The sequence below is a fragment of the Halichoerus grypus genome, chromosome 8 (genome assembly GCF_964656455.1).
Source record: "Halichoerus grypus chromosome 8, mHalGry1.hap1.1, whole genome shotgun sequence".
NCBI classification, from domain to species: Eukaryota; Metazoa; Chordata; class Mammalia; order Carnivora; family Phocidae; genus Halichoerus; species Halichoerus grypus.
The window spans coordinates 125,872,376-125,899,338 of record NC_135719.1 but is presented as its reverse complement, the minus strand read 5'-3'; the positions used below and the strand labels follow the sequence as shown (position 1 = coordinate 125,899,338).

At 52.0% G+C, this 26,963-nt stretch overlaps 1 protein-coding gene across 3 annotated transcripts in view; it reads right to left on the bottom strand.

Moving 5' to 3' along the window:
* Nucleotides 1–491: 491 nt before the first annotated feature.
* Nucleotides 492–26,963, bottom strand: part of JDP2 (Jun dimerization protein 2) — a 38,116-nt gene continuing 11,644 nt past the window's right edge. For all 3 annotated transcript variants that reach the window (XM_078053978.1, XM_078053976.1, XM_078053977.1), the window contains 2 exons: nt 8,627–8,731; nt 492–1,675 (listed from right to left, as the gene is read on the bottom strand). In XM_078053978.1, the coding sequence (XP_077910104.1) occupies nt 1,490–1,675; nt 8,627–8,731 (291 nt within the window). In that variant the 3' untranslated portion in view covers nt 492–1,489. The remainder of the gene's footprint in view (nt 1,676–8,626; nt 8,732–26,963) is intronic.

Below are 26,963 nucleotides of genomic sequence, written 5' to 3'. Positions count from 1 at the left end.
CAACACAGATGACTGTGGCCATGCAGGAGCCGAATGAACCTAGGAATCTTGGATCCCAGCATTTATCACTAGAGGAACTGGATACATGGCCAGAACACAAACTCTGCAGCCACCTTTAGAGAATAGAAGCCATTAAATCATTTGCACTATGTGGTAAACAGCAACTATCCACACTGGCAGAGAACAAGGTAATTATCATTTTATGGTGACTACTCGGCCCCTTGTAGATTGCCTGGCACACACAGGGCAGGCACTCGGTATACTCGTGGAGGGAAGAGACAAAGGAAGTACTGCAGATTTCTTAAACTTCTCCGAGCCTCAACTTCCCCATCTGTAAAATGGGCATATAGACACTTACCTGGGAGGGCTGTTGTGAAAACCAAGGGCCTATAGCAGATGCTCCAAACATCCTCTGACACCGCACACCGGGAGGCCCACGGAGCGTGCCTTGCACCCCATTCCCTAGGCAGACACCACAAGAGGCAGCCGAGTAAGTAAGAGTAACTTTTACTGAGTGATACAGGACTGAGTACTATGAAGGGTTTACCAGGATGGAAATGCACCCCCTGCCCGCCCCGGCCACCCCCAACACCCAGAGACTACTACAGTACTTAGGAGTTACACACAATGGCCATAACTGCTGGGTATCTGTTCGTAACAAACAAACCATAGCATATTTATACTATATCACATCGAGTGATTATAGAAATCCATATATATATTGCTTGTATAAAATCTTTTTTTTTTGTAAAAAATATTAAAAAAAAAAAAGAAAGTATAAAAAAACATGTGCAGTTGAAAGCCCTGCCAGGACAGCCAGTCTGTAAACATTCGGTGAGTATGTGCTTTGGAAGGGCGCCCGCGCCTCGTGCCCGCAGCAAACTCCAGCAGGGCCGGTGAGGGTGTGCCCCGGCTGCCGCTCCGGCAGGGCCCGCGCTGGACCCCGGGGCGGGGGGGGGGGGGGGGGGAGGCGGAGACAGCAGGCCCCCCCCCCCCCGCCCCTCCTGCCTCGCAGCAGGGTCAGGAGGCAGGGCTGGGGGCAGGCGGGTTGCAGTCTGACTCGGAGTTCCATCCCCAGCCGCATTTCGCTTGCAACCCCATGGCTTCTCCTGGCTGCTCCGAGGTCCCTCCGTGGGTGCCCTGGTGCAGAGGCCGGAGCGGTGCCCCAGGCCATTCGGTGCGGGTGTCTCTCTGGCCAGGGGTCTCTGTCCTGCCTCCTTCGAGCTGGGCCCCAGGCAGGGCAGCCCCACCCGAGCGTCTACTTTGGTCTCAGCGCTTGGTCCTTCTGGTTTCGTCAGCCAGTTCTTCCCCTTGTGTGGCTGATCGGAGTTTCACAAAAAAAGCCCGGCCAGAGCTGGCTGGGCTGCGCCTCGTTGTAAAGTTTGTCATGCAGCAAGGAAGGGCCCTCTGGGAGCCCTCGTGCTCTCCCCTCTTCCCAAATCCTCCTCCTCGTCCTCCTCGTCCTCCTCGTCCTGCTCCCGGCCCATGGTCACTTCTTCTCTAGCTGCTCCAACAGCGGGTTGCCTTCCGACTCGGGGGTCTTGACGCTGTCCGTCCGGACAATGCAGGTGGGACGATGTCGGTTCAGCATCAGGATGAGCTGCTGTCGCTCCTGCTTCAGCTCCTCGATCTGGGTCTTCAGCTCCGCGTTCATGAGTTCCAGCCGCTCGGATTCCTGGAGCACAGAAACAGAGACGGGGCTGTAAGCTTTCGCTGGGGACCAGCTCTGCCTCTGGGGAGGTCCCAGGCATCCCCAGCTGGCCCCTGCCTGTTTTCTGCCTGCCACGTTCCCACTGGAGTAAGTGACTTCCTGCAGCAGTGCCCATCACACCGGTGACCCGGGCCAGGGTCAAAGGGGGATGAACCCAGGTTATATTCTGGGGGCGGCCCCTCTCGGGTCCCACCTCCCTCCCCTCACTCAATCCACTCCAGCCACAGTGACTTCTTTGTAATCGCGCAAATATGCCAACGCTCTCCTGCCTCCTGGCCCTTGCCCCAGAAACAAAGGGTGGGAGAAGAATCGAGGCCCACAGGCACCAGAGCAGGTGCATGAAGGGTCCAGAGGGGATGTGGCCCACAGTTGGCAGTGGGTGGCAAAGTGCTTGGATGTGTGATGTGTAAATGTATGTTGGGGATATTTTGGCCTGTGGGATCTCGAGCCCAGTGTGGTCATGTCAGTCCTCCTAAAACGTGGGCTTCCTGATTATTAGCCCCCAATTATTTAAACAGCCTCTTCTTTATCCCCTGTTATCTAGAAGCTTTGCTCATGGGGAGGCAATCAACTGTCATCCTTCTGGATCCAAAATAAAGTTTTACATCTCAAGTGAGATTCCCAGTGAACTTCCAGCTCAGTTGGAGAGACTCCAAGGAAAAGAAGCAATGCTGGCGATTTGATTTTGGGGGGAGCTCACCTGTTCAGAGGGCAGATAGGTGATGAGCATACCAATTCAAGTCTTGGGGGGGGGCGGTCAAAACAGTTAAGACAGGAAAGCTCCTGAATGATGTTTATTGGGCTGTGTCTGAAAACGGGCAACCAGTTCGAGAGTTGGAATTGCCTCAAGGGCCAGCAAAGTTTTAGCCCAGTGGTTCTCAACTAGGAGCGATTCTGCCTACCGGGAGCCATTTTTGGTTGTCACAAGTGGGGAGGGGGTTGCTGCTGGCATTTGGTGGGTGGAGGCTGGGGATGCTCCTAAACATCCTGCACAGGACGGCCCCACAACAAGAACTATGTAGACAAAATGTCAACAGCTGAGGTTGTGCAACCTGCACCAGGCAAAGAACAAGCTGTGGTTGCCGCCGCGTGTGTGACAACTGAGCGGGGTGATGCTGGCTGGGGTCTAGGGGCCGGCCCCTCCGGCAGGCAGGGCAGGGCTCAGCTCAGCCCCCTTTGGGGGGTCTTCGGGGCCCTCGGTGGGGCCCACACACATCCCAGGGCTGCTGTCTGTCTCTCACCCGCTGGCCTGCCTGAACTGTCCTTGTGCTGGTCTCTGAGGTCACAGCACGAGAGCCCGGGCAGCTCAGACTGCTGAGACGTGCAGTCCTCGTGACCAGACACTGAAGGAGAACAGCCTCAAAAAAAAGGAAAAAAATGTTCAAGGGGAAAATATTAAAAATCAGCTATGGCGGTTTTTGGTTCAACAGGATGAAGCGCGACGGGGAGGCTGGCCCTGTCCCCTGTTCTCAGAATTCCAAGGGACTGCCATCTCTGGAAGCCAGGAGAGAGATGCCATGTGAAACCATGAGTCTATGACCCATCAGCTGGGGGCAGTTAAGTGCTAATCTTAGCTGCCTGCTCACTGGATCTGATGAGCTCGTGACGTTGGGGACTTCTTGCAAACCCTCTGACCATCTGGTTCCCCTGAGCCAAGGTTTTAGCTCCAAGTTTGAATCCTCTGAGCCTCTGTCTCTAGGAGTCTCTGTTCAATCCACCCATCCGCATTTGCTGAGGACTTGCAGGTACAATGAATGTCTGGGGGAATCAGGGTCCATACAGCAGGGAAGAGCTTACTATGTGCTCATCAGTACTGCAGGGGCTAGAAGGCCTTCCAGGAGGCTACATGGCTAGGTCTGGCCTCGGGTTTAAAAAATGGTTGGGTTGAGAAGGTCAGTTGGTGTGGAGGAGGTGGGACATCAGGAAGGGAACCCTGAGTGGACATGGACACAGACATGGGAAATAAGCTTAAGATGTGTTTAGGAGATGAAATCTTCCACTGTGACCATAGGTCACTTTAGGACAGAAGGGTAGAGAGCCTTCTGGAAGGTGGATTTAGAGCCACATCAGGCAAAGCTTTAGGGTCTGGAATCAGAGTCTAGAGCAAGTTTCCTAACTATCCTGAGTCTCAGTTATCTTAAATGTAAAAAGATGATGCTCATGGGGATTAAATGAACTCACACAGGAAAAGCCCCTTGTCACCTGAAAGGTTAGGGAGGCTTAAGGAATTTTTATTTTAGCGTTGAGCAAAGACCTACGAAGAAAGAGAAGGAGAAGCACAGGAGGAGGATGGTTCAAAGAAGCCTGGCCGGTCCAGGTGACTGGCTGGATCTGGAGAATGAGAGAGGCTGCCTGTGGACCTTGTGGGGGGTGGGGGTGGGGGTGGGGCTGCAGTGGGGGAAGGGGCTGCCATTTGGGGGATGGCAAGGAAGCAGTCGGGTTGCAGGTGAGTGGACGTTAAAAGCGGACGTGCAAGGGCCAGGGTCAGACCCGAAGCATTCAGTACTAGGCGCCAATCTACCTCCTTAAATGATGCATGTTGAACCAACTTTATGGGTGAACATCTGTGTCACACAAAAACCCAAATAGGCGTGTGGCTTCACGCACACATTCATCATTGGAATGACACGGCGTTCTCTTGGTTTTAAAATGTTAGAGTATATCATGGAATATCCTAAACTCTGACCGGCCGGCTGTCGGAAAGTAACTGACTGCTTTGTAGTTTTATTGGGTGGTGCTACGTCTTTATTTATTGTGTAAGTAGAAGATGAGTTCAGAAGAATCTTTTTTTTAACCATGATTGTAGAAGGCGTCTGTGGTTTTATAACAGCAATCACCTGATCTGTTTTCCTAATTAATTAAGAAATGTGGGCTAGGATCTTCACATGTTAATTACGAAGCAAATAACTCTGCTTGCATTTTTGTTTATCGTTTTGCCTTCTGGTAGATATTTATTGCCCTAGAGAAAACGAAACCATTTGTTGTTTTAGAATAGAATTAGTGCAAGTGAAAGAACATTGTCTCTACTATCGTGCTTAGCAAAGGCGGGAGAAAAAATACAGCTAAGGGGCTGGGTGTTCTGGCTTTTCATCCTGGCTGTGGGACCTTGGCCAAGTCAATTCCCTTCTCGGGGCTTCCGTCTCCTCCCAGAAAATATAATGATTGGCCCAGGGGACTTTAAGCATTAAGGTTCTCTGATTTTATCTTTTAAAAAATAGTTACCCTAATGCACTTAAAATAGAGTTCTACTTCCCAACTTTTTGGGTAAGTATTGGGAAGAAGGCTGGTGTGGCCACTTCTGAGCCCCACAGACTGGTCTGAATTAAAATCCTGACTCTGCCACCTGAGCTATGTCACTGTGAACCAGATCCCCAATTTCCCGGAGCCCGGGCAACTCGAACAGCGTGCGGAGCAGGAGAGGAAGCCCTGGGCTCTAGTCCTGCCTCAGCTGCTGTGGGGCTTTGAGCAAACTTCCATCTCTCTGAGTCTCAGAATCCTCGTCAGGGGAGTGGGGGCTGCCTCACCTCCTCCCAGAGTCACTGTCTTCTTGTGACCATCAAGGTTTGGAGAATGGCCATGAAGAGCGCAGAGCACCATGGGAGTGTGAGCTGGGGTTCCTGCTACCGAAGCCCAGGGAATGAAGGTGCGATAGGCGCAGCAGTTCCCGGAGGGTGAAGCGGAGGGGCTCTTGCCCCTCACTGCAGACGGAGGAGGTACCGAGGTCGCCCCGGCTGCCTCAAGGACTCGGCTGGTCCAGGCGGGTGAACTCGGAGAGGCTCTAAGAGTCTCCCAGGGCAGCTCTAGGTGTCTGGGGGTCAAGGATGGGAAGGTGACCTTTTACATTATACATACGTGGGGGGGGGAGGTACACACACATATCCATTTGTACCTCTGAGCCTTATAAATATTTTACCTGTTAAAAAATAGATTACAAGGGGTCCCTGGGTGGCTCAGTCAGTTAAGCATCCGACTCTTGATTTTGGCTCAGTGGGGATTTTGGCTCAGTCATGATCCCGGGGTCGTGAGTTGGAGGCCCACGTCGGGCTCCGCGCTCAGTGGGGAGTCTGTTTGGGATTCACTCCCTCTGCTCCTTCTCTCTCTCTCTCTCAAATAATAAATAAATCTTTAAAAAATAATAAATAAATAAATTACAAGAGAATTCCTCAGGTCTGTGGGAACTGGCTATCAACACAGCCATCGGCATCCATGTCCTAAACCTCACACCCAACTCTGTTCCCAAGGCCAGAGGGAAAGAGGGGAGCATGGGAGGAGAGGGGGACTGGGATGGGCCCAGACAGGCCTGCCCAAACCTCCCTCCTAGACCCTGAGGCCACCAGGGACAGCACCACAGCCACATAACTGGTCTTCCCACTGCCCCAGTCCTTGCCCCACACTGCAGCCAGAGGGATCTTTCCAAGGTGTGTCTCTCTCCCACTGAAACCTTCCATTGCTCGCCATGGCTACATAATCCATCATCATAATGGGGACACTTGTGAGAGTAAAAGCAGGTGCTATTAATAAATAGGCCAGGACCAGAGGCATAAAGGGGGATTGCCCCAGAGAGCGAAGCACAGAGGATCACCCTACATAGCAAGGGGGGGGCGGTTGCCTGCTCCTCCATTCTCCTCCTTGTACTCTAAGTTCCAGCTATACTGACATTCTTTTCCATTCCTTAATCACATCCTTAAGCACCTCTTGCCTCTGGCCTTCGCTTGCACTGTCCCTGCTGACCCCTCCATCCCTGTCCTTCATCTTGTTAGCTCCTACGTCTCGTCTATGTCTCAATAGCAGTCTTTCCTCAGCCGAGGCTAGGATAGGGCCTCATGGTGTGTTCTCACGGCGCACCGGGCTTGCCCAACACGAGGTGCAGCACACATTAACCATTGCCCACTTCTACCTGCTGTCCGAGGCAGACATCGCCTGCTTGTCCGCTCTGCAGCAGGTACTCACTACACACTGATTGGATGGATGGATGGATGGATGGATGGACGGATGGATAAGCAAAGGGATAAATGAATCCCAGCTCTAACTCTTGCTAGCAGTGTGACTCTGGTGTGACCTCTTCTGAGTGTGACCTCTTCTGAGCTATAGGTCAATCTCTACAATGGGGATAACCAATGTTTATCTCACTGGAATGTTATAAGATTAAATGAGGCATGTGAAATATCTGCATACAGTAAGTGCTCAACAAATGTTCCTGGAATGTGCAGAACAGCTAGCACCATTCATTTGGCACCATTCACCGCACCAGTGTGTGGTCACTTGGCGTATCTTGCCTGCTAACTGGCTGACAAGCCCTGGAAGGCAGAGATCTGGTGTGAGACTTCTCTGCTCCCTGCTGTGCCTCACCCAGCTCTGCAGGCACTCAGGGCTGGAAATGAGGTGCGGGACTCTCCATCCATCTACAAGGCCCGTGTGAGACCTGTGCCTTGGAAACTTCTTGAAAACTTCCAGCCCAGGGCTGGTCCACCTTCTCTTCCAAGAAGGCTCCCAGCTCTCAGAGTCTAACTTCCACCTGTAATGGCCATTCACCTACCCCAGATACTCAGAGCCCACTGGTGTACCCATGGCCCCATGCTGTCTACACCTGTGACCTTGGATTTTCTCTCTGCTGGTTGCAAGCATGAGAAGAGACCCATATATTCCCCAGCATCAGGGAAAACCCAGGCCATGTCAGCCTTGTGTCTCCAGCTCCCACGGGAGAGACCATGTCTGCTCCTTCCTGTGTGTCCCCAGTGCACCTGACACAGTGCTAGGCACTGAGTATATGGATAAAAATGCTTGTCAGCGAATCAACGACTGAGTGAAAGAATGAACAAACACACGGACGAATGAACGAATGAATTAGAGCTAGTATAGCAGAGTGTTAAGAATAAATGCTTTGAAGTAGCCTCAGGTTTGAATCTCAGTTCTACCACTCCGTTGCTGAGGGACCTGGGCAAGTAACTTAACCCCAGCATGCCTCAGTTTCCCCATCTGTAGAAAGACAATAATGAAGGCACTGACCTCATACAGTTAATATGCCAACGAAGAGATAATATACTTACAGTACTTGGCACTCTGCCCAGCTTTACAAATGTTAGCAACCTCTGTTACTTGTTGCATCCTATAGAATAGAGCCGGACCCATGGATTATTATTGCGACTATCATTACTTAGTAATGAACGAGTGATCCAGAGTGGGGAGGCTGGAAACTACCAGCCTGGACTGATGAGCTTTCCTGGTCATGTCCCTTCACTGCCATCCATCATTTTTGAGACGCAGCGAAGGCCTAAGAGCTAGAACTCCAGAGGGGAAAAGAACAAACACCCTGCTTGGCACAGTCCAGGTGTAAGGGCGGGGACCCGCTCTGAGGCCTGGGGAGGGAGGTGACCCCCTCTGCCGGCCTTCGAGTGCAGAGCTGACCTCTGGTCCCCGGGGGCAGAGGCTTGGGGGCCACCCTCAGGGGGGCTGAGGGCGGCCAGAAGGGATGCAGGGCTGGAAGAGCCCCCTGCAGCTAAGGGAGGAACTTCTTTCTCTCCAGGTGCTTCATCCACCGCTCACAAGCTGGGCGGTTATCACCTATGTCATTAGCATCCACCCTAGACAACTTTGGCAGCCACCAGGGTTTCGAAATGAGCAGTAGCAGTCCTAGGCCATGTGGGTCAATTGGCACCAGGGTCTGACCTCATAGAGGGGACTTGGCTCCTCCCACCTTCTCTGGCCTTCTGGGATCTGGCTGGGCCGGACCTGAGGCCAGAGGCCCTGGGTTGTCTTGGGTCAGGGAAAGGGCACTGGATGGGAGGCAGGGAAGAACAGAGGGGTGGCGGCCCCGTGGCAGATGCGGGCCGGTCCACCTCGATTCCACAGGCTTTGCTGCCGAGCCCGCTCTGAAGACCGAGACAGGCGCCCCGCCCCGGCCCCTGCCCTGCTCACCCGCTGCAGAAACTCCGTCCGCTCCTTCTTCTTGTTCCGGCATCGGGCCGCCGCGACTTTGTTCTTCTCCCGGCGCCTTTTCCTTCGCTCCTCTTCTTCATCTAGCTGTGAGGGGCACAGAGCCACCAATGAGACACGGAGGCAGGCCTGGAGGACAGCGTCCCTCCCGACACATGCAGACAGATGGGCAATCCCCCTCCTAACCCACATCTCGGTGGTGGGCGAGCCAGCCCTGCCTGCCAGCCTGCCGGCTTCCCGGCTGGTGGGATGGCAGCGTCTCCCAGCCGGCCCACGGGTCCTCCTGGAGCGGGTGGGCAAACCTGGGAGGGCTCGGTGGCCCGGGAGGGCAGGGCTGCCTGGGTTCTGCCAGAGTTCAGCAGGCTCCGAGCCTGGCAAGTCTCCTCACACAGAGGTGACACCCAGCGGGCAGTGACAGTCTGTTCTCTTGCCCAGCCCGAGCCTTCTGGGTACTATTTTCCAGGCCAGCGGTCCCCAGACACTTCCTTTAAGAAATGCCTTGGGCATGAACACAGATTTCACGTTCTACCCCCACGTTCTTCCACCTCCCCAGGGTACCCTCCCTCCTGGTCCTTCCAGAGGCTCCGATCCACCTCCTGGTGCTCCTAACCAGTCTCCCCAGTCTCCTCACCCGGCTTTGATCCTTTTCCCAGCTTCTGCATGCTCTTCCCCCATGACACCCACCTGTATCCCAGGATCCCAGGGTGCCCCAGAGTGCCCTGAGCGGGACACAAGCAGACAGGCTTCCTGAGTCTCCAGCTTTGCTTGCTTCTTCCCCGGGACACATTAGAAAGTTCACCATGCATAAGACCGGGCCCATTAAATGGGAAGGAAGAAACTCACTGCCCACCAACCCTGACTTTCAATGAAAGTTGCAGGTTCTCTTATTTCCTTAATAATAACAACAACTGCTCTTCGATGCCTATTTGTTAAATGCTTTCCACACAGGTCATGTTATCCTCACGGTCAATGAGGAAGGTCCTATTACTGTCCCATTTTATAGTTGGTGGGACCGAAGCTGCAGGGTTCCATTTGCCCAAGGCCATCCAACTAAGAAATGGCAGAGTCGGGATTCCAACTCGGATTTCTCGGACTTCAACCTTCCTGCTCTTGACTGACCACAGGCCGACACAGCCCCGACCCATCAGGATCACTCTGATGCGGTGCCTCTCGCTGTCCGTTAGCTACAGGAGGATCTGGAGGACACACGGGACCAGCTGGGCTGAGGACAGCTTAGAGTCAGAGGCCACTAGAGAAGTCGTTGGATTGCTCTGGGCTTGCCAACTCTCTCACTTCTTGAGCCAGTGGGGGTGAATCTGGCAGCCTGAGGCCTGGAACAAGGTCTCAGCTGAAAGGGCCCCAGGCCAGGAAAATAAACAGCCTCTCTCCGTGCACTCCCGGCATGCTCTAGGAGCTTAGGACCAAGAGCCTGGCCGGAGATCAGCACCCATGGCCATCAGCACAGGCCCTGGTGAGGCGACCCTTTCTCCTTCGCGGCCACCTCTGAGCTTCTCCCTGACCCACTCCCACCCCTCCTGGGAGGCCGGCTGGAGAGGCACCTTGTCAACCGCGCCACACCCAAGCACCTCCCAGCCCCTTGGCCTCCCTTGAAACAGAACCAGAAGTGACAGCTCCTCTGGCTGACCTGCATCTGGGAAAATAGAAACCGGGACAGAACTGATTCCGCCCAACCTCAACCTCACCCCCAACACGGCCGAGGTAACCGTGACGACAGGCAGAGGGAAGGAACGGGAGGAAGTGGCTGGCGGTGCAATCTCCCCTCGGCCAAGAGGGTTTGCCCACAAACTGCCGAGCTGATGTGTGCAACCGGGCAGTGCGGGGCTCACGGGGCCGGAGCAAGCCCGGGTTCTGACAGAGCAGCCGCTTCCTGGGGGACACAGGCTCCATCCTCCAAGACCCTGTGCCCCACCCCAGCCCTGCACAAAGCCAGGGGCAAACGGAAGCTGCTCCAGCTGCAGATTCGAAGAGGCTCAATGCTGGGCGTTTAAGAGCTCAATTGGGCCAGGCTGATGCCCCCATCGGGGGCTGCTCCAGCCTCCCTGTCCAGCCTCATCCATCCCCTCCAGCCATCACCCTCCCTGTGAGCACCTGGCTGTGAGAATCTCTCTCACATCCCATCAGAGTTCTCCGTTTATGTGGGTATCTGTCCTCCCTGCTAGGCTGAAGGATGGGGGACCTGAGCATCCCCAACGCCTGGATAGAACATGGCACTTCATGCGGGCTCAGCAAGTGTTAGTTGAATGAATGAAATAAAAGATTCCAGGGAAAGATGGCACAGGCTTGGATTCTATAATTATAAAAACGACTTACTGCCTCTGTTTGCCTCTGATAAGCTTTCCCCTGGTGCCAGTAAGCAGACTTTTCCACCAGGATGGGCCTCTTCTGTCTGCGCAGGAGGCCAGCAAAGCTTGGCGGTTCGCTCCTGTCTTCCCCAGAAGCACACTGACCAAAGACGGAGCCTCGACCCGGAGCAGGCCCCTGAAGGCTACAGCAGGTCTGCACAAATCCTGAATAGGTCGGGTCACAGTCTGGGCTGGGCAACCCCCTGCTAAAGCTCCACGGGCCCCCAGCAGCCTCCAAGCCCGTCCCCAGGCCTCTGGGCACCCCTGCTCCACCTCAGCTGACATCTCCCAATAAGGCAAGAAATGGCCCCAAAGCCCCATTACCACACCTTCCCCATTAACACTGTGCAGCATCTTCCCCAAATCCTCCTGCCGCTATGTAAGAGCCGCTGAGGAAATTTGGAAAACAGCAGCTGAAGTCCTGCCAGAAACCAGAGGGGAGCTGGGCAGTGCCCTCAGCCTTCTCATCCCCACAGGCTGACCGTGGCCCAAGCCCCACGGGAGCGCTGTGCCCGCCCCGGACTGCCGCCGCCGCCAGCCTCCTCCCGGCCATTGCCCCTGCTCCCTGATGTTCCCCAGAGTCTCTAAAGCATTTGGCCGGGAGGGGGTGAGACAGCAGAGAGTGTTTTTGCCACACACAGTTTAGCCATCTAAAACTGGAACCCCAAAATGGGGCATGACGATTTTTTTCTACAGATACAGCTGGAAGAACGAGAATATTTAAGAGGGAGGCGGCTTGATGCTCAATACACTGAAAGCCCCATGAGATGGGGGCCCGTTCTCAAACTTAGCTCTGGCTCTGTTTTTCCCAAATTCCCAGGAAGGCCTGGGGCAAAGCTGTCTGCGTTCTGGAGGGAGAAGCGAGGGGTACCCTGTACCACACTTCACGTTGGAGGGACAGGCTAGGGGACCCACGGCCGAGAGGGTCCTCATGTTGAGCAGTCCCTCCTCAGAGAGCCTGTTTTCAGGGCTCTGCTGGTGGGCTGGGGGACCCCTAACCACAGCTGACTGGACGAGGTGTGAACAGCTGACCAAGCTGGGCTGTAGTCACCTCCTGAAATCTGAAATCAGACTGCTGGACCAGGGGGCAGCCAGCTTCAGCCCTGTGCCCGGAGAAGCAGAAAGATCAGGCTGCTGATGTTTGGAGACGAGCAGAAACCAAACACCATGTGTCAGGAGAGAAACCAACACTCAGCCATAGAGGCGCGTCGGGGAGACAAAAAGAGGGAGTGGGTGACAGAGAGGAAAGCAGGGCCTGCACCAGGGTGAGGTGTCCACACTCACTCTCAAGCTCACGCAAGGGCAGGGCCGGCACCCAAGACTGATTGCCTCCCTAAATGCCATCTTGCAGGGCATCCTGTTTGCCTCACCCTGTCCAGGCCCTGAGAGAGAGAGGGAGCTCCAGACAGAGAAGGTGAAGACAGAGACCGAGAGGAAAGAGAGGAACACAGAGAGACAAAGGGGCAGAGCCATTAGAAAGAGAAAACAGAGGCATGAACAGAGGTCAGTGGTTCGGGCGGGCCGAGAGGACAGACAGAAAGCACACATAGAGAATCCTCTGGATTCCACCCCTGGAGGGGCCTGCATTTCCTGCCCCTTGGGTCCATGGTGCATACCCCTGGATCTATCCTGAAACATTCCTCCTCTGGCCTGAGGGAGTTTGAGAAGGTTTCTGCCTCTGGGACACCAGGGTCCCGTCCTTGTAAAGTCAGGGGATGCCAGGTGATAATGAAGGAGCAGAAGGTGTCCTCCAGGGATGCAGGAGGGGAATCACTACCACCAAGGAGCCATGCTTCTAGAACAGCTGGGGAAATGGCAGAGCCTGGATGCAGAAGGGCTTGAGCAACCAGAGGTGGGTCACCTCAGCAAGCATCAAATCCTCAGGCCTAGAAGTCCCAGCAGGCTAAACGGTCTCAGTAAACCAACTAGGACAGTCCTGTTACCCTCCCCACTTTTACAGATGAGAAAACGAAAGATATCAAGGCTGCCTGGAGGGTCAGGGATGGCTTCGAATCCAGGCCTTTTGGCCCAGGGCCCAAGCGCCTCCTGCTCTTTGAAGGGCTAGTGATCTATGTCACAGGCCCCCTGTCCTTTCTGCTCCATCCTGCTGACAGGACTGTAAAGCTTCTGGCTCTGAGGGCAATGACTATGTTGTTCTTTTTCTGATTTGGGTCTTTTAAAATAAAAACAATTCATTGCACAAGGAACACTGGATGTGTCACGTTCAAGCTGACTGGTTTTCAGGAGGGGCCCCCCCCACTCCCCTCTCGTAAGCCATGTGGCTTTCACATGGTGGCAACCTTCGCCCAGACTTGATTTTGCATTCTGATATTTCATAAGCATTTCCAAAAATACATCTGGCAGGGCCCACAAACAGATAGGATGAGAAAGAGCGATGACGCTTTGTAACCCGAGGCACTGAGCATATGGCCGCTCTCACACGGACGGAGCCATAAAGGTAAGAGCAATCAAGCTGGCGACAAGCAGGAACCGAGGGGGGAAGAACCCAGAACAAGCCCCCCGCCCTCGCCAGAGTGCTGAAGGCCTGAAAGGCCGTATCGTGCGCTAGAACCGCAGCATGGACAGAGAGAAGCAGGCTGAGCGGAGACTCATGGCATCAGGGGTTGTCAGCCTGGCCTTTAAGGTCTCCGAGGCCTGGGTGCTCCTGGGCAAGTCAGTGGCCTCTCTGAGCCTCTGTGTCTCACCTGCACAAGGAAAGCACTGAGCACAGCTGCCAAGCTTGTACCAAGGACTGAGTTCCAGTGCAGGGCCTGGGACACAGGAAGCGTTCGCTAAGGGCCCGACTGCGGGCCTGCCTTCCCAGGTGAGGTGGGAAGGCAGCGCTAGTGTGGCCCGGGACACCCAAGCCCCACGCAGCAGAATCTGGCATAGGAGACCTGGGGGGGCGGGTGGGGGGAGGTAGGAGGGGGGCTGCTTCAAGGCACACAAGCTGTCCATGAGTAGCCCCGGAGTAACAGCCCGGCAGCCTCCACATCTAGCCCCGGCCAGGCCCACTAGGGTCCCCCCAACAAGGAGGAGCCACATTTCAACACCAGGGACCCATGAGCACCCTGGGAAGTAAACACCCAAATACCAAACATACCAGACATTCCCCCACATAAACACGGCTGCGCTGAGCCAGGGGCTTCGGTTCCTCGCCACTCCCCTGTCCAGCCACGCATCCTCACACAAAGTAGGGCAGTTCAGGTGCAAGACCTCTGCAAGCCAGCACGGCCGGGCCCACAACACCCCTGCAGGGAGGAATGAGGAAAGCCCGGGGCGGGGGGCGGGGGGCCTCTCTCCAACACCCTGGCTGACCCCCCGACCCCGACCCCACAGGGGCCAGGCCCTCCCTCTCAGCATCTCCCCCGGGGCCAAGCTGCTGGAACCTTCTGCTCTCCTCTCCTGTCTTCTCCCAAGCCTCCCCCTCTCTCAACAGCCACGGTCTGGACCTCAGCTGTGAAATACTGCAGTTTCAGTGAACACTGGGCAGGGCTGTAAGAGAAAATTCAAGCCAAATGGTCAGTCTAAGGCTCGAGCTGCAAACTCAGATCACCTCCAGGGCCCAAGCAAGTAACTGTTAGTGAGGGAGGAGGGCTGGATGGGGCTGTGGTCTGCAGACAGGACACCCCAGCTGGCCCCACCACAGCAGCATGGGCTCAGGGGTGACAAATCTTCTAAGTTTTCAAGCCTTGCTGAAAATACAAGTTTCTAAGTAAAACCTTCCAGTTTTTAATGTTGGCAACAAATTCCATCTTGAAAAGAATGCTTTGTGGGCCGAACATCCGTGGGCTGCTGATTTAGGACTCCCAGCAGGTGACAGACCCCGGCGAGGTTGGTCATCAGACACCTGGTTCTAGTCACTGAGATGTCCCCCTCTGTGACCGTGGGCCAATCAACTCATCTCTCCTGACCTGTGGCTCATCTTTGATAACCACAATAGCTCCTATTTCTCACTAACCTTCAAAGACCTTTCTTTGCAAGGTGGGTTTTAGGGGCCTCATCTCAGAGGTGAAGAAACAAGGTGAAGTGTCTGCCCGAGGTCGCCAAGCCGGGAGCAGACAGGGGTTCGAATCCATTACGTCATGCTGCCTTCCCACAGTGGGCTGGAGTAAAAGCTCCCCCAAGTCCTGGCTAGCTCTGATGTCCCTGGGTTTTTACTCACCCAAACTTCAAGGGCAGTGTTGGCTTGACTGAGGGGAGAGGGAGGAGGATGTGGGAAGGATACCTTTTCGCTTTTACGAAGTTTCAGAAATAGTTACTTTACAGACTCTTAGAGCCAGAAAGGAGAAGCCCCTAAGCCAACCCCTGCATTTTATAGATGAGGAAACTGAGTCCCAGGGAAGGAAGTTGATTGCTCCAAGACTCACACTCAATGGTAGGGCCTGGGTCCTTGTGGACAAGTCCAAAGGATGCTGCTTGGTCAGCCCCCCGGGGCCTTCTGGCTCCACCTGACTCCCTCTTTCTAGAATTCTCTATGCTCTGGATGCACAACACTGACTTCGTCTGTCCCCATCCTACTTCTCTGGCCTCTCCTTTTCTGTCCCTTGCCCAGGACCCTCTTCCCATCCCTTTCAGGCTGTCTCCTGGGGCCCTACCCCTGGCCTCACTCCATGTGCACCACCTATGGATCATCATTTTCATCTCCTTGTGTGGTTTCGACCACCATCTATATGTGAACGCCAACCAGATCTTTATGATCAGGCCAAAACATACAACTGCCAATCTGGACATTCAATCTGGATGTCCCTCGGCACCTCCAAGTCTTTATCCTCAATTGGCTACTTCTTGTCTACTCTCTACCCTAGGCTAGCACAACTGCCTACCCGCTCACTGGACCTAGACATTCAGCCCTCCCCACTTGCTCACCTGTCCTTCTCTTTATGTCCAATTTTGGCTACCCAGGCCATCCCATTCTACATCCTGAACCCTCCTCTTCCCCACTGCCACTTTCCAGCCTTCCTTCTCCCTCTCTCTCCTGGACCACCTCCTAGGAGGCCTCCTGACCCTGCATGGCTATCCTCCATCCCAGCCACTGGAGGGTATCTTTCTAAAATGCAAATCTGATCCAGTTATTTGTTTTTGGTCCTCATGACCCTCAGGATAGAGCTCAAGCTCCTTAATGTGTCAAGTAAGGGTACCTGTGACTTGCCCTCACGAGCTCTGGTCTCAGCTCCCATCTATCCTCCCCTACCCTCCATGTTGCTGCAGCCCTGGGCCTGTCTATGCCCCACCACAAGCCTTTGCCCCTGCTGTCTCCCTGGCTTCCTCTCACCCTGTACATTCAGCTCAAGCATCACCACCTACAAGAAGCCCTCCTTAGTTCTCATCCCTTCCAGGCTGGGGAGGTGTCCCTTTGTTCTGGGCTCCCATAGAACTCTGAGCTTATGCTGGCCCCTACCGTGCTGTATTCTGACCTTAGTTTCTGCCCCCTCCACGAACCTGGGAGTTCTTTGAGAGCAGAACCTGTGTCTTGTTGACTTTTTGTGTGCCCTGCACCTTGCTGAGGTTGTGGCCACATGGAGTGCTCAATAAATGTTTGCTAAAAGGAAGCCTGATCCACAGAGCTGGTGACCTGGGCGAGACTCCTGACTCCCAGTCTGTGCCCTTTCCACTTCACCCCGGATGTCCCCCTGGCAAGGCTATAATCAAACACCTCCACCTATGAAAAAACCCACGTGGTGGACGCCGTGCTCACTCAAAGCATCAAACCAGCCCAGCCAACCACCAGGTGAAGGCTGTGAACAAGGGCTGCTAGAAGCAATGGCTCCACCTGCCAAGATGCTTCACTCGGCTCCGCGGGCTGGGAGCGCAGGTGGGTAGGCCATGGCTCAGCGCCCTCGGCGTCTACAGGAAACGGCGGGGAGTGGTGGAGCTAGAAAGTGAGCCCTGTCCTGAGGTTCTGGAACTGAGAAGACCTAGAGATCCTAGCTAGCAGCACCCTGCGTCACCCACAGGCCAGGAAGCTCAAGTTCAAAGAAGGGGAGGAAGTCTGCCTCGGTCCCCGGTCGGATGGTGGCAGAACCAACCTGAACACCGCCGCTTCCTGGAACACCTTCTAGAAGCAGGAAACACTTTCTGTACTGAAAGCCTGACGTTGCTGCCATCGTGGGGCATCAGAGCCCCAGGGGGGATGGGGGGAATATATCCAAACTGAACTGACTTATCTGTCTCCTCACATCTCAGCAAGACAAAGTGTCCCTCTGACCCTGGCCCTCCCAGCCCCCTGTCCTCAGTAAGAACCTTCTCCTGGGTTAAGAGAACCTGTAAAACAATAGGCTGCTGAGGCTTGGGGCTGGTTTATATGAGCAGAATAGGGAAGGGCCATTCTCTCAGAAAGCAGTGGAGAACAGCCCATTTCCACTGCTAAGAAAAGACAGCATTGTGTTTGGAACAAAGCCTGAACAAGCCAGCTGGGCAGGGTGACATCCATTTGTGGTCCTGCAGAGGGAACAGCAAACGCTGTTCCTGCAAAAGGGAGCTAGAGGCCAGGAGACACAGGAAAAATCATCTTGGCCGGGACAGAAAGCCTAGCATTGAACAGAAAGGAGCTGATGATTGCCGGGAAACCCTTTTGCTGGAGAAGAGCTATTTGAAGAATGATGGCTTTTGTTGAAATATGTCTATCTATTTCAGGCCTGCTTCATATTTATGGTTTGGAGGTTTGGTTTCCCACTAGGCAATCAGTCAATTTTCTTGCCCAATTGACATTCGATTCAAAAGATGAGAAAGGGAGAGAAATAGTGGCCCCCACAAGACTTCCCCCCCCACCCACCCCCAAAAGACTGGTAAAAAGCAGAATATATCTGGCAGGGAAAATCAATTTTCTCAAAAAGAGTTAATACAGTTGAAACCGATTTTTAACAACAGCAGTGTAACATGCCTTGATTATACTAAGGCAAAAAAAAAACAACAGACAAGAGCTCCTGCAAAATGACTACCTACAATTAAATGAAAATGTTGTTGCAAAGAATATTCATGAACAGGGCTGTTCTGAAAGTCCCGAGTTGGCCATAGTAGAACATTTCAAGTGCCATCATCCTATTTAAGCCTTGGAAGTCATTTGTCTTTCATCGTGAAGGTGAAAAACAAGGTCCTTGGCTTAATTATTCTCCACCAATGCAGTTCTGTTTAATCTGTATGCAGGGTGTGCAGCTAAAACACAGATTCCAGCCAATTTCTTTCAGGCATAAGGCACAGATTACAGACAAATCACTGAGCAGAACAGGTGACCTCTATTTTGTGAGTACTGAACTCTGGCTAATAAAAATCCCACCCAGGTGACACAGCCAGATGAATTCACAACCAGGGATACCTGGCCTGGAGGATGGAAGGGTTTCACCATGAGTGATATATGTAATGAAATGGATGCAATGAAAGTTGAGAGATGGGGAAGGAAGGGCTTTGCAGCACCCAGGCAGGTGGAGGGGTGGAGGGGGAGGTGGGGGAGGTGGGGGAGGTGGGGGGTGGAGGCGGAGAGCTCCTGCAGCCCCAAGTTCTCAGACCAGAGCAGCTGAGAACTCCCGCCAGCTACAGTGATGGATGAACAGCTTATCTGATCCTCCCTTCTAAAACTATAAAAGAGCCAGCCTATTGACAAGCTTGGCAGCTTCATTAATTGGGAAATCCCTTAGGGTGCGAGTGCTGGTGCAGTGAGGTTCTCAATACCTGGAAATAACTGGTTTGGAAATGTCTGCAGACTCAGATGGCAACCCTGCCTTACACAAATTCAGGTACCACACACATTAATGGACAGCTGATGGCGTGTGGGTCCCTCTAGAAAGTTTGAGATCGCTTTGGAGAAAAACGTGGTCTTAGACCCTCGTAGGCATTCTCAGCATCATTGCCGGTCAGAGCTGGAAGGGACTTTAGGGTTATCTAAACCTGCAGCGAGGGCTCCTGGGTGGTTCAGTCGGTTACGCGTCTGCCTTCAGCTCAGATCGTGATCCCGGGATCCTGGGATCGAGCCCCGCATCCGGCTCCCTGCTCTTCAGGGAGTCTGCTTCTCCCTCTGCCCCTTCCCCCACTCGCTCTCTCAATCTCTCTCTCTCTCTCTCAAATAAATAAAATCTTTAAAAAAAAAAAACCAACCCTGCAGAAAGCATCAGAATGACCCGGAGGGCTCGTTTCATCCCAGATTTCTGGACTCCACCCTCTAAAGCAGCTGCTTCAGTAGTCTCGGGGTGAGACCCAAGAACTTTTAACGTGCTCCCCAATTCTGGTCCACTGCTCTGCAGACCCCACTTCGAGTAGCGCCAATGTAAGCCAGTAGATTTCAGAGTGGTTTCGGCAGAAGTCTCTTGCTCAGATGATACCACTCTATGCTAAATAGATACAGGTGGTATTTAAGGGGCTCACATTGTATCATAGTCATTCAGTGAGAACAATAAGGTGTGTTGTGATTGATGTAAAGCCTCTCGCTCAGGTTATGGGGAACAGCTGTGGGTTTCTGACAGCCTCGCGATCCAAATTATTCCCATCTCATGTTTCCCTTGCACACACAGATCAGTAATTACAAGTGGTGTGTGTGTAAATATGGACATAGGTAAATAACATTTTATCAGCTTGCCCTGCACTCTCATCAGTTAAAGAGGAGGAGCAGAAAAAGCTCTGTTCTGAAGTCTACACACAATAGATTAACCTGGCACCAGGCATCGACCTGGCGGTGCTCCCCAAGGTGTTAGATTTGATAACTAATAAGTATGAGCATGTGTGTGGATCTTGCTTTAAAAAAATAAAATTATGCTTTAAAAATGACTTAACCTCTCGAAATCTCAGTTCTCTCACAACAAATGGCACTAATAACACCTACCTGCTGTATGGTTGTTAAACAGATCAAAAGAGATAATGGTTACAAAAGCAGTTTACAAACTATAAAGTGCATTGCTCATGTGAGCCTTCTATCCTGAACCCAGATGTCCTCACTCCTTCAAAGACCTGGGCCGGTTTATATTGTACCAGAGGTTTCAACCAACGGCCACAGGCTAGAACCACCTGCCGGCCCCACCCAGACCAATTGAATCAGAATCTCTGGGCTCCACGTCAGTATTTTTTTAAACACTCTCCAGGGGACTCTAATGAGTAGCCAGGATTACTCCATATTTCCTCCCAAGTTCCATACAAAATGCTGCCAGATTGCTCTCATTGCTTCTGGATGGCCACTAGCAATAAAAAGGAAAGAGGAGAAAATGCCCCGAACCAGATCCTGGCTTTTTCACTGCTCTTGGCTTAACAGGGGGTTTTAATCACTATAGCTACTAATTCTGGAGCCCCGATACATGCCAGGTGATTTACATGATTATGTCTTTGAATCCTCCCCACACCTGTGCGGCATTGATATTATTCTTCCTCATTTTAAAAACAGCTTTACTGAGATAAAATTCACCAATTTGCACTCTTAAAGTACACAACTCAATGGCTTTTAGTATACTCACAAAGCTGTGCGACTATCACCACAATAAATTTTAGAGCATTTTCATTAACTCCAAAAGAAACCCCATGCCCCTTAGCTGTCACCCCCCACCTCTACCATCTCCCCCAGCCCCAGGCACCAGGGAAGTGGTTCTCCTTCCTGTCTCTATGGATTTGCCTACTCTGGACATGTCCTATCAATGGAATCCTGCAGTATGTGGTTCTTTGTGACTGGCTTCTTTCACTAAACATAATTGTTTTCAAGGCTCATCCATTTTGTAGCAAATATCAGTACTTTATTCCTTTTTATGAACAAGTAATATTCCACTGTACAGATATATTTTCTCTATCTGTTCATCAATTTATGGACATTTGGGTTATTCCCAGTTTTGAGATATTATGAATAATACTGCTATGAACACTCATGTACAAGTTTTTGTGTGGACATGTGCTTCTTTCTGTTGGGTGTCTATCTAGGAGTGGAATTAGTCTTCTGAGGGCTGTTTTCTGGAGTGGTTGCACCATTTTACATTCCCACCAGCAGTGTATGAGGATTACAACTTCTCCACATCGTCACTAACATTTGTTACAAATTTTCTTTTTTATTATAGTCATCCTAGCGGATGTGAAGTGGTATTTCAGTGGTTTTGATTTGTATTTCTTTGATGGCCAGTGATGTTGAGCATCTTTCCATGTGCTTATTAGCCATTCATATATCTTCCCTGGAGAAATGTGCATTGGCCCATTTTTATTATTGAGTTGGAATAGCTCTTTACATATTCTATATATGAGTCCCTTATCAGATCTATAATGTGCAAAAATTTGCTCTCATTCTGTGGGCTATCTTTTTACTTTGTGTCCCTTGAAGCACAAAAGTTTTTAATTTTGATGATGTCAAATGTATCTATTTTTTATTTTGTTGCTTGTGGTTTGGTGTCCTAGCTAAGAAATCATTGCCTAATCCAAGCTCACAAAGATTAACGGCTGTTTCCTTCTAAGAGTTTTATAGTTTTAGCTCTTATATTAAGTCTTGGGATCCACTTTGAGTTAATTTTTGTATATGGTGTGACATAGAGGTCTGTCTCCCCCATTTTTACAAGGGCGGAAACTGAAGCTCAGATGCCTAGTAACCTCTCCAGAGCCAAACTGTTCCAATGCAGCAGTCCTGCTTTGCTACAATGCCCCCAAAGAGCCAAGTTTTTTTATTGGTGGTGGCAGGGGGAGGGGCAGGAAGAAGAGCTCCGGAGGCAAACTGTGCAGGAGCTTGCCATCCAGAACACGCACAGACACCGTGCTCAGTAGAGGGGAACCCTGCAGTCACAGCCACAGAGCAGAGCACAATGAGCCCCAGCACAGGGCAGGATGTGCACAGCCTCAAGGGGACGTTAAACCCAGAGGACGCCGGTGACCTGATTCCCAGCATCTCCGCAGCCTGCCCAAATCTGCCTGTACGTCCCAAGTCTCAGAGCTCCAACCTCAGGCCAAGTGGTCTTGTGCCTTGGGGCACGGTAGAAGGGAAGGCGGCTTGGCTGGCTCCAGAGCTGTTCGTCCAGCGGAGCTCACCAGTGAGATGACCCAGTTTCCCAACTCTGAGTCCATGCTGCCAGTGGACCCGGGGACACCAGAGAAGGATGGCCAGCATTGACAGAAGAGGCCACTTTGTACGGCTGCTAAGAAACTGATGGTTCACGGGAATCCAGCAGAGACCTTAACACCACAGGAAACAAGGTAAGGGGTCACACAAAGCAGCTTAGGGGAAAACAGAGGGTTGAAGGGCCCTCTCATTTACAGTTTGCGATGGTAACTAAAATTGGTTGCATCAAACCTGCACGAGCAACCAGAAACAGGAAGGTCTACTTGCTTCCCTGAAATCCAGGTCAAAGGTGCAACACATTGGAAAGGCCGATGCTGTCACAGTGTGTGGTGTGATTCACTGCACATGGGCCACAGCCCCTGAAGAGGCAATTTACAATCAAATTGTGCTGGAGTCAAGGTCATCTTTTTACACAGTGCCTCAATTAATCTTCGTGATGCAACTCGGTGAGTATGAGTTTCCTCCTTTTATAGATGAAGAAACAGCAAGACGGCTGACCTGTCCAAGGTTGTACCGGGAGTGAGTGAAGGAGCCAGACTTCAAACCCAGAAGCTTGAGTCAGAGTCCGGAGCTCTTCCCAGGCCCCAGAAGCAGCCCCTCTGGTTAGGAAGCCAGCATGGTGCCCTGCATCCATGACACCTGTGACCTCCACACATTCAGGCCACTCACCACGTCCAAGGGCAAAATACCCTCAAGGAAAGGAAAGCCCAAGGAACAGTGTTTGAATCAATAATAAAAACTAACTTGGGGCGCCTGCGTGGCTCAGTCATTAAGTGTCTGCCTTCGGCTCAGGTCATGATCCCAGGTCCTGGGATGGAGCCCCACATCGGGCTCCGTGCTCCGCAGGAAGCCTGCTTCTCCCTCTCCCACTCCCCCTGCTTGTGTTCCCTCTCTCGCTATCTCTCTCTCTGTCAAATAAATAAATAAAATCTTTTTAAAAATAAAATAAAATAAAAACTAACTTGCATAATTAACACATTGGAAAAGTGAAGCACATTCCTATCTTATATTTGTTGTGTAGCTTACTGAGTGCCAGGCATGACGTGAGACCTTTGACCTGCATTCGTTCGTTTGATCATCAGAGCAGCACTAAGGGGTGGGTACTAATATTATCCCCATCTTAAGGTAGAGAATCTAAGAAGGCAGCACAGGACTCCCTGAACTTCGCAGAGGAAGTCTGATTTCTAAGGACACACATATCCAGCCATGTCCCCACCACCATCTTTCCAAGGGACCCTGTCCTCAAACGATAGCGGGTGTGACCAACCTAGGAGGTGAACAGAGAGCGTCAGAACGCTTGTGAAGCCTCGGGGTCCGGCATCAAACAGGACTCAGTAACACAGGGACCCACGTTAAATATATCCAGAGCGGCCTTTAGCGATCACTCGCTCTCCCTCAAATGAAACTATTAAAGGAAATAAAAAAGCTAATGGCTTTTGACAATGCGCTAACAAAGTGATGGAACTAAAGTGGAAACTCAGGATTTCAAAGATGAGCTGGGAGATTCCTGTTCCAAGAAGGGACAGATTGGATCTCTCTGCCAAAGAAGTATGAGACAGAAAAAGTGTGTGAGTCAGGGGGGAAGAAGGCCAATGCTATTTCAAAGAGCCACAAATTAAAAACCAATTATGCAAGCTTGCTAAAAAATGTCAGTGGGCTTTATGTTTTAAATCACTAAAAACACAAGTGTGCTTACGCCAACATTTACCCAGCACATCAGATGATTTGGGGCAACTCTGTATGCTCAGGCTAAACATGGGCGAACATTTTGGTGAACAAACTCTGGGACGACCACCTGTGGCTGAGAATGAGCACACCTTCCAAGACCGCCCTGTAATCCATGGACTCAAATTCACACTTCATCAAAGGTGAAAACCCCCTAAGTGTTCTTTGGGGCCCAGCAGAAGTTGGGAAATGACCAGTGTGAAATTCACAAACGGCGAAATCTCTCCTGCTCTGAAGATGACAAGGACGTGGACCCAGTCACCATGTGGAATGTGTGCTGGAAAGGCAGCCCATGTTGAAATGTGCACACGGATTCCTCAAGGTGAAGGCCTCGGAACGCTCCCTGCCAAGGATCAGAAGAGCCCGAGGAGAGGTATAAACAGTGAAAGTCAGGTACCCAGAGGTAGCTGAGGAACCTCTGAATATACAGATTCCCTGGACTCTGCTCTCATAGTTTCTGAGTCCATGGACCTAGGGTCGGGTCTGGAAATATGTATTTATAAAGTTTTCCAAGCGGTTTTGACGATTAGCTAAGTTTTAGAAATAGTTGGTTTGATTTTCATGGTGGGTTTTTTTTTTTTTCTGCCTAAAGTCACGTTAAGTCCAGGAATAGAAAAACAAATGGACAATGCTTGGAGATAAGAACTGAGAGATAGAGAAACCAAGGGACAGAGAGTTTAAGTGACTTGCTAAGTTGACATAGCTAATTAACGTTAAACCAACAAGCACGTATCAAACATGAAATCTATGCAAGGCACTGCACGCAATCTGTTGGAAATACAAAGAAATGTAAGATGTCATCCCTGTCTTTGGGGCCTACACACAGGACGCACACTCAAAAGCTGGCTTTGTGGAAGGCAACAGGGAGTAGTGGGGACTGTGGCAAGCCAAAGGCTGTGTGCTAATACAGTGAGCATTTGCTACTCAGCTCCAGCTTCTTGGTGCTTATAAGGGTGTGGGCCTAGACTGGCCAGATATTCTGGGGTTTTTTTTAAAGGAGCCAGAAAGTCCACATTTCCCAGCTTTTAAATATAATAACTCATTCAATTAAAAAAAAAAAAAGCAAGAAAGCAAACCACACTGTCAGGGCCAAATGAGATTCATCCATAGGCTGACTCCTGCCCATGGAATGACAGTTTGCAGCCTCTTTCCTAAAAGGTCATCCAGTCCAAACTCCCTTGAACTCAAATGTCCTCTAGAGCCCTGCAGAGTGGCACAGAGGGTGAGGGGTCCCATCTAGCAGGTTAAGTGAGTGCCTGGGGTGTGTGTCTGTGTCTATGTGTGTGTGTGCCCTCACGTGTGCAAGGGTGGGGCTTCTGGCCGCCCTGCTGTCCCTACTGGAAATGTATTCCAGGCTCGGAGGCAGGGTGTGGCCCCAGCAGCCCACTTGGAGATGCCCTGGGGAGGGCCAAGGTCTTCAGGCCAATAGCGGCTGGTTGGTTGAGGAGTCCGGCTGGAAGGGGCTACAGAATGAAAAGTGAAGGAAGGAAAAGTCTAGAGAAAGCTAGAGAGCACAACTGTCTTGAAAAGGACTATTGGAAAGGCAAGAACAAAGAGGCTAGGAAGAAGCATCAGTTCTAGAAATCCCATCCCCCAGAATATGACTTCCCCAGACTCCCCAGCCAGCCAGCCAGCCAAATGAGCCCTCTGGCCACTCTCCATCTGCTTGCTCAACTGAATTTGTCTTCACAATACTGACCACTACCTGACCTTTTACATCATACACTACTTTGCGTATTTGTCTTTCTGGATGCCCCCAACTCTGACATACAGCTCCAAGAGAAGGGGGCTTCGTCTACTTTGCTTATGGTTCGGTTCCCAGTGCCTGGCACAGGGCCAAGCACATAGCAGTTGTTTAGCCCTATCTGCCGGACCAGTGGACTGCAGCCAAGCTCTTGGCACCAAAACAGTTGAAGTGTCAACCACATAATAATAACATCAGCACAGGGCACTTTATCATTTACAAAACCTGTCGTTTAACTTAATTCCTCCAATGTTCTTTTACCAAACGGCTTCGTGTGTTTGGCCACGGCCCAAGAGACCGCTGGCCTCTGCAAGGTGGCCCGCCCACCAGCCAGCTCGGACAGGAGCTCCTGCACAGCAGCTCGGCCCGGCTTTCTCGCCGGGGCCCGGGAGACGACGAGGCTCCAGAAGTGCAGGGCTCAGCACTAACCGGGCCATGTCATCAAAATGATCGAGTGTTCTGGGGCCAGGTTCATCCGGCCTCCCCAGCCCGACAGCGGGCTGCTGAGAAGCGTGTAAGGATGTAGAGAGCCGTGGGGGGCGGGGGGTGCAGCGCAGTCTAAGCTCTGGCTCTATAAGGTCCGACCGCTGGGCTGATTTCCCAGCTGCACGACCTCGGACCTCTCTAAGCCTTGTTGACCTCATCCGTAACGTGGGCATAAACCACCGCCACGGTAACCATCACTTCAAAGGGTTCAGTGAGACACTTGACGAAGAGCGCCCAGCACTGTGCCCCGTGCGAGTCTCCACCCCAGACAGCCCCAGCTCTGCCCCTCTCCAGTGGTGTGATCCTGAGTGATTTGATCTCTTCCTCCCTGGACCTCAAATTCCTCTTCCCTACAACGCGGAGAACCCGATCACCAGGACAGGGTAATAAGGAATCAGCAAGATCGTACGTTCGGCACTTAGCACAGGGCCCGGTGCATCTTAAATGCTTAATAGTTGTGAGCCAGTATCTTATTATCCTTCAAGAAACTTCTACTAGGCTAAAATGCCAATGTGAAAATCCTCCAAAGGCAGTTCGCCATATGCAAAGAAATCTTCGGGACAGAAGGTTCTAGAGCTGCAAGTTTCTCCCCACCTCCTTTATTTTTCAGTTGCTCTCAGAATGACCCTCCCCCAATCTTAGGTCTGACCTAGGAAGCATTTGGAGGTCGGTTCCCAGTGCAGGGCTGACCTCACTCCAGGCCAGCACAGTCTGCCCTGCTCCATCTGCCTCTCCGCCCCCACGAAGCTGCAGTCTGACAGCTGGGGAGGGGACATGCAAATACGCCCTAAAAACGGCTTGTTATTTTCACGGCCTGGATGGTGCGTGTTTGTGGGGGCCTGTGAAGACAGTCACTGTCAGGTACAGGGCATATGCCACCAATCCGGGGGAGGCTGTGAAATGTAAAAATACCCAACCCAAATAAAGCCCTTTTCCAAAGAAAAAGAAAGCTCCTCCGCGCTCTTTGCAGAAAGGGAAGGGGTGGTAACTCAGCCC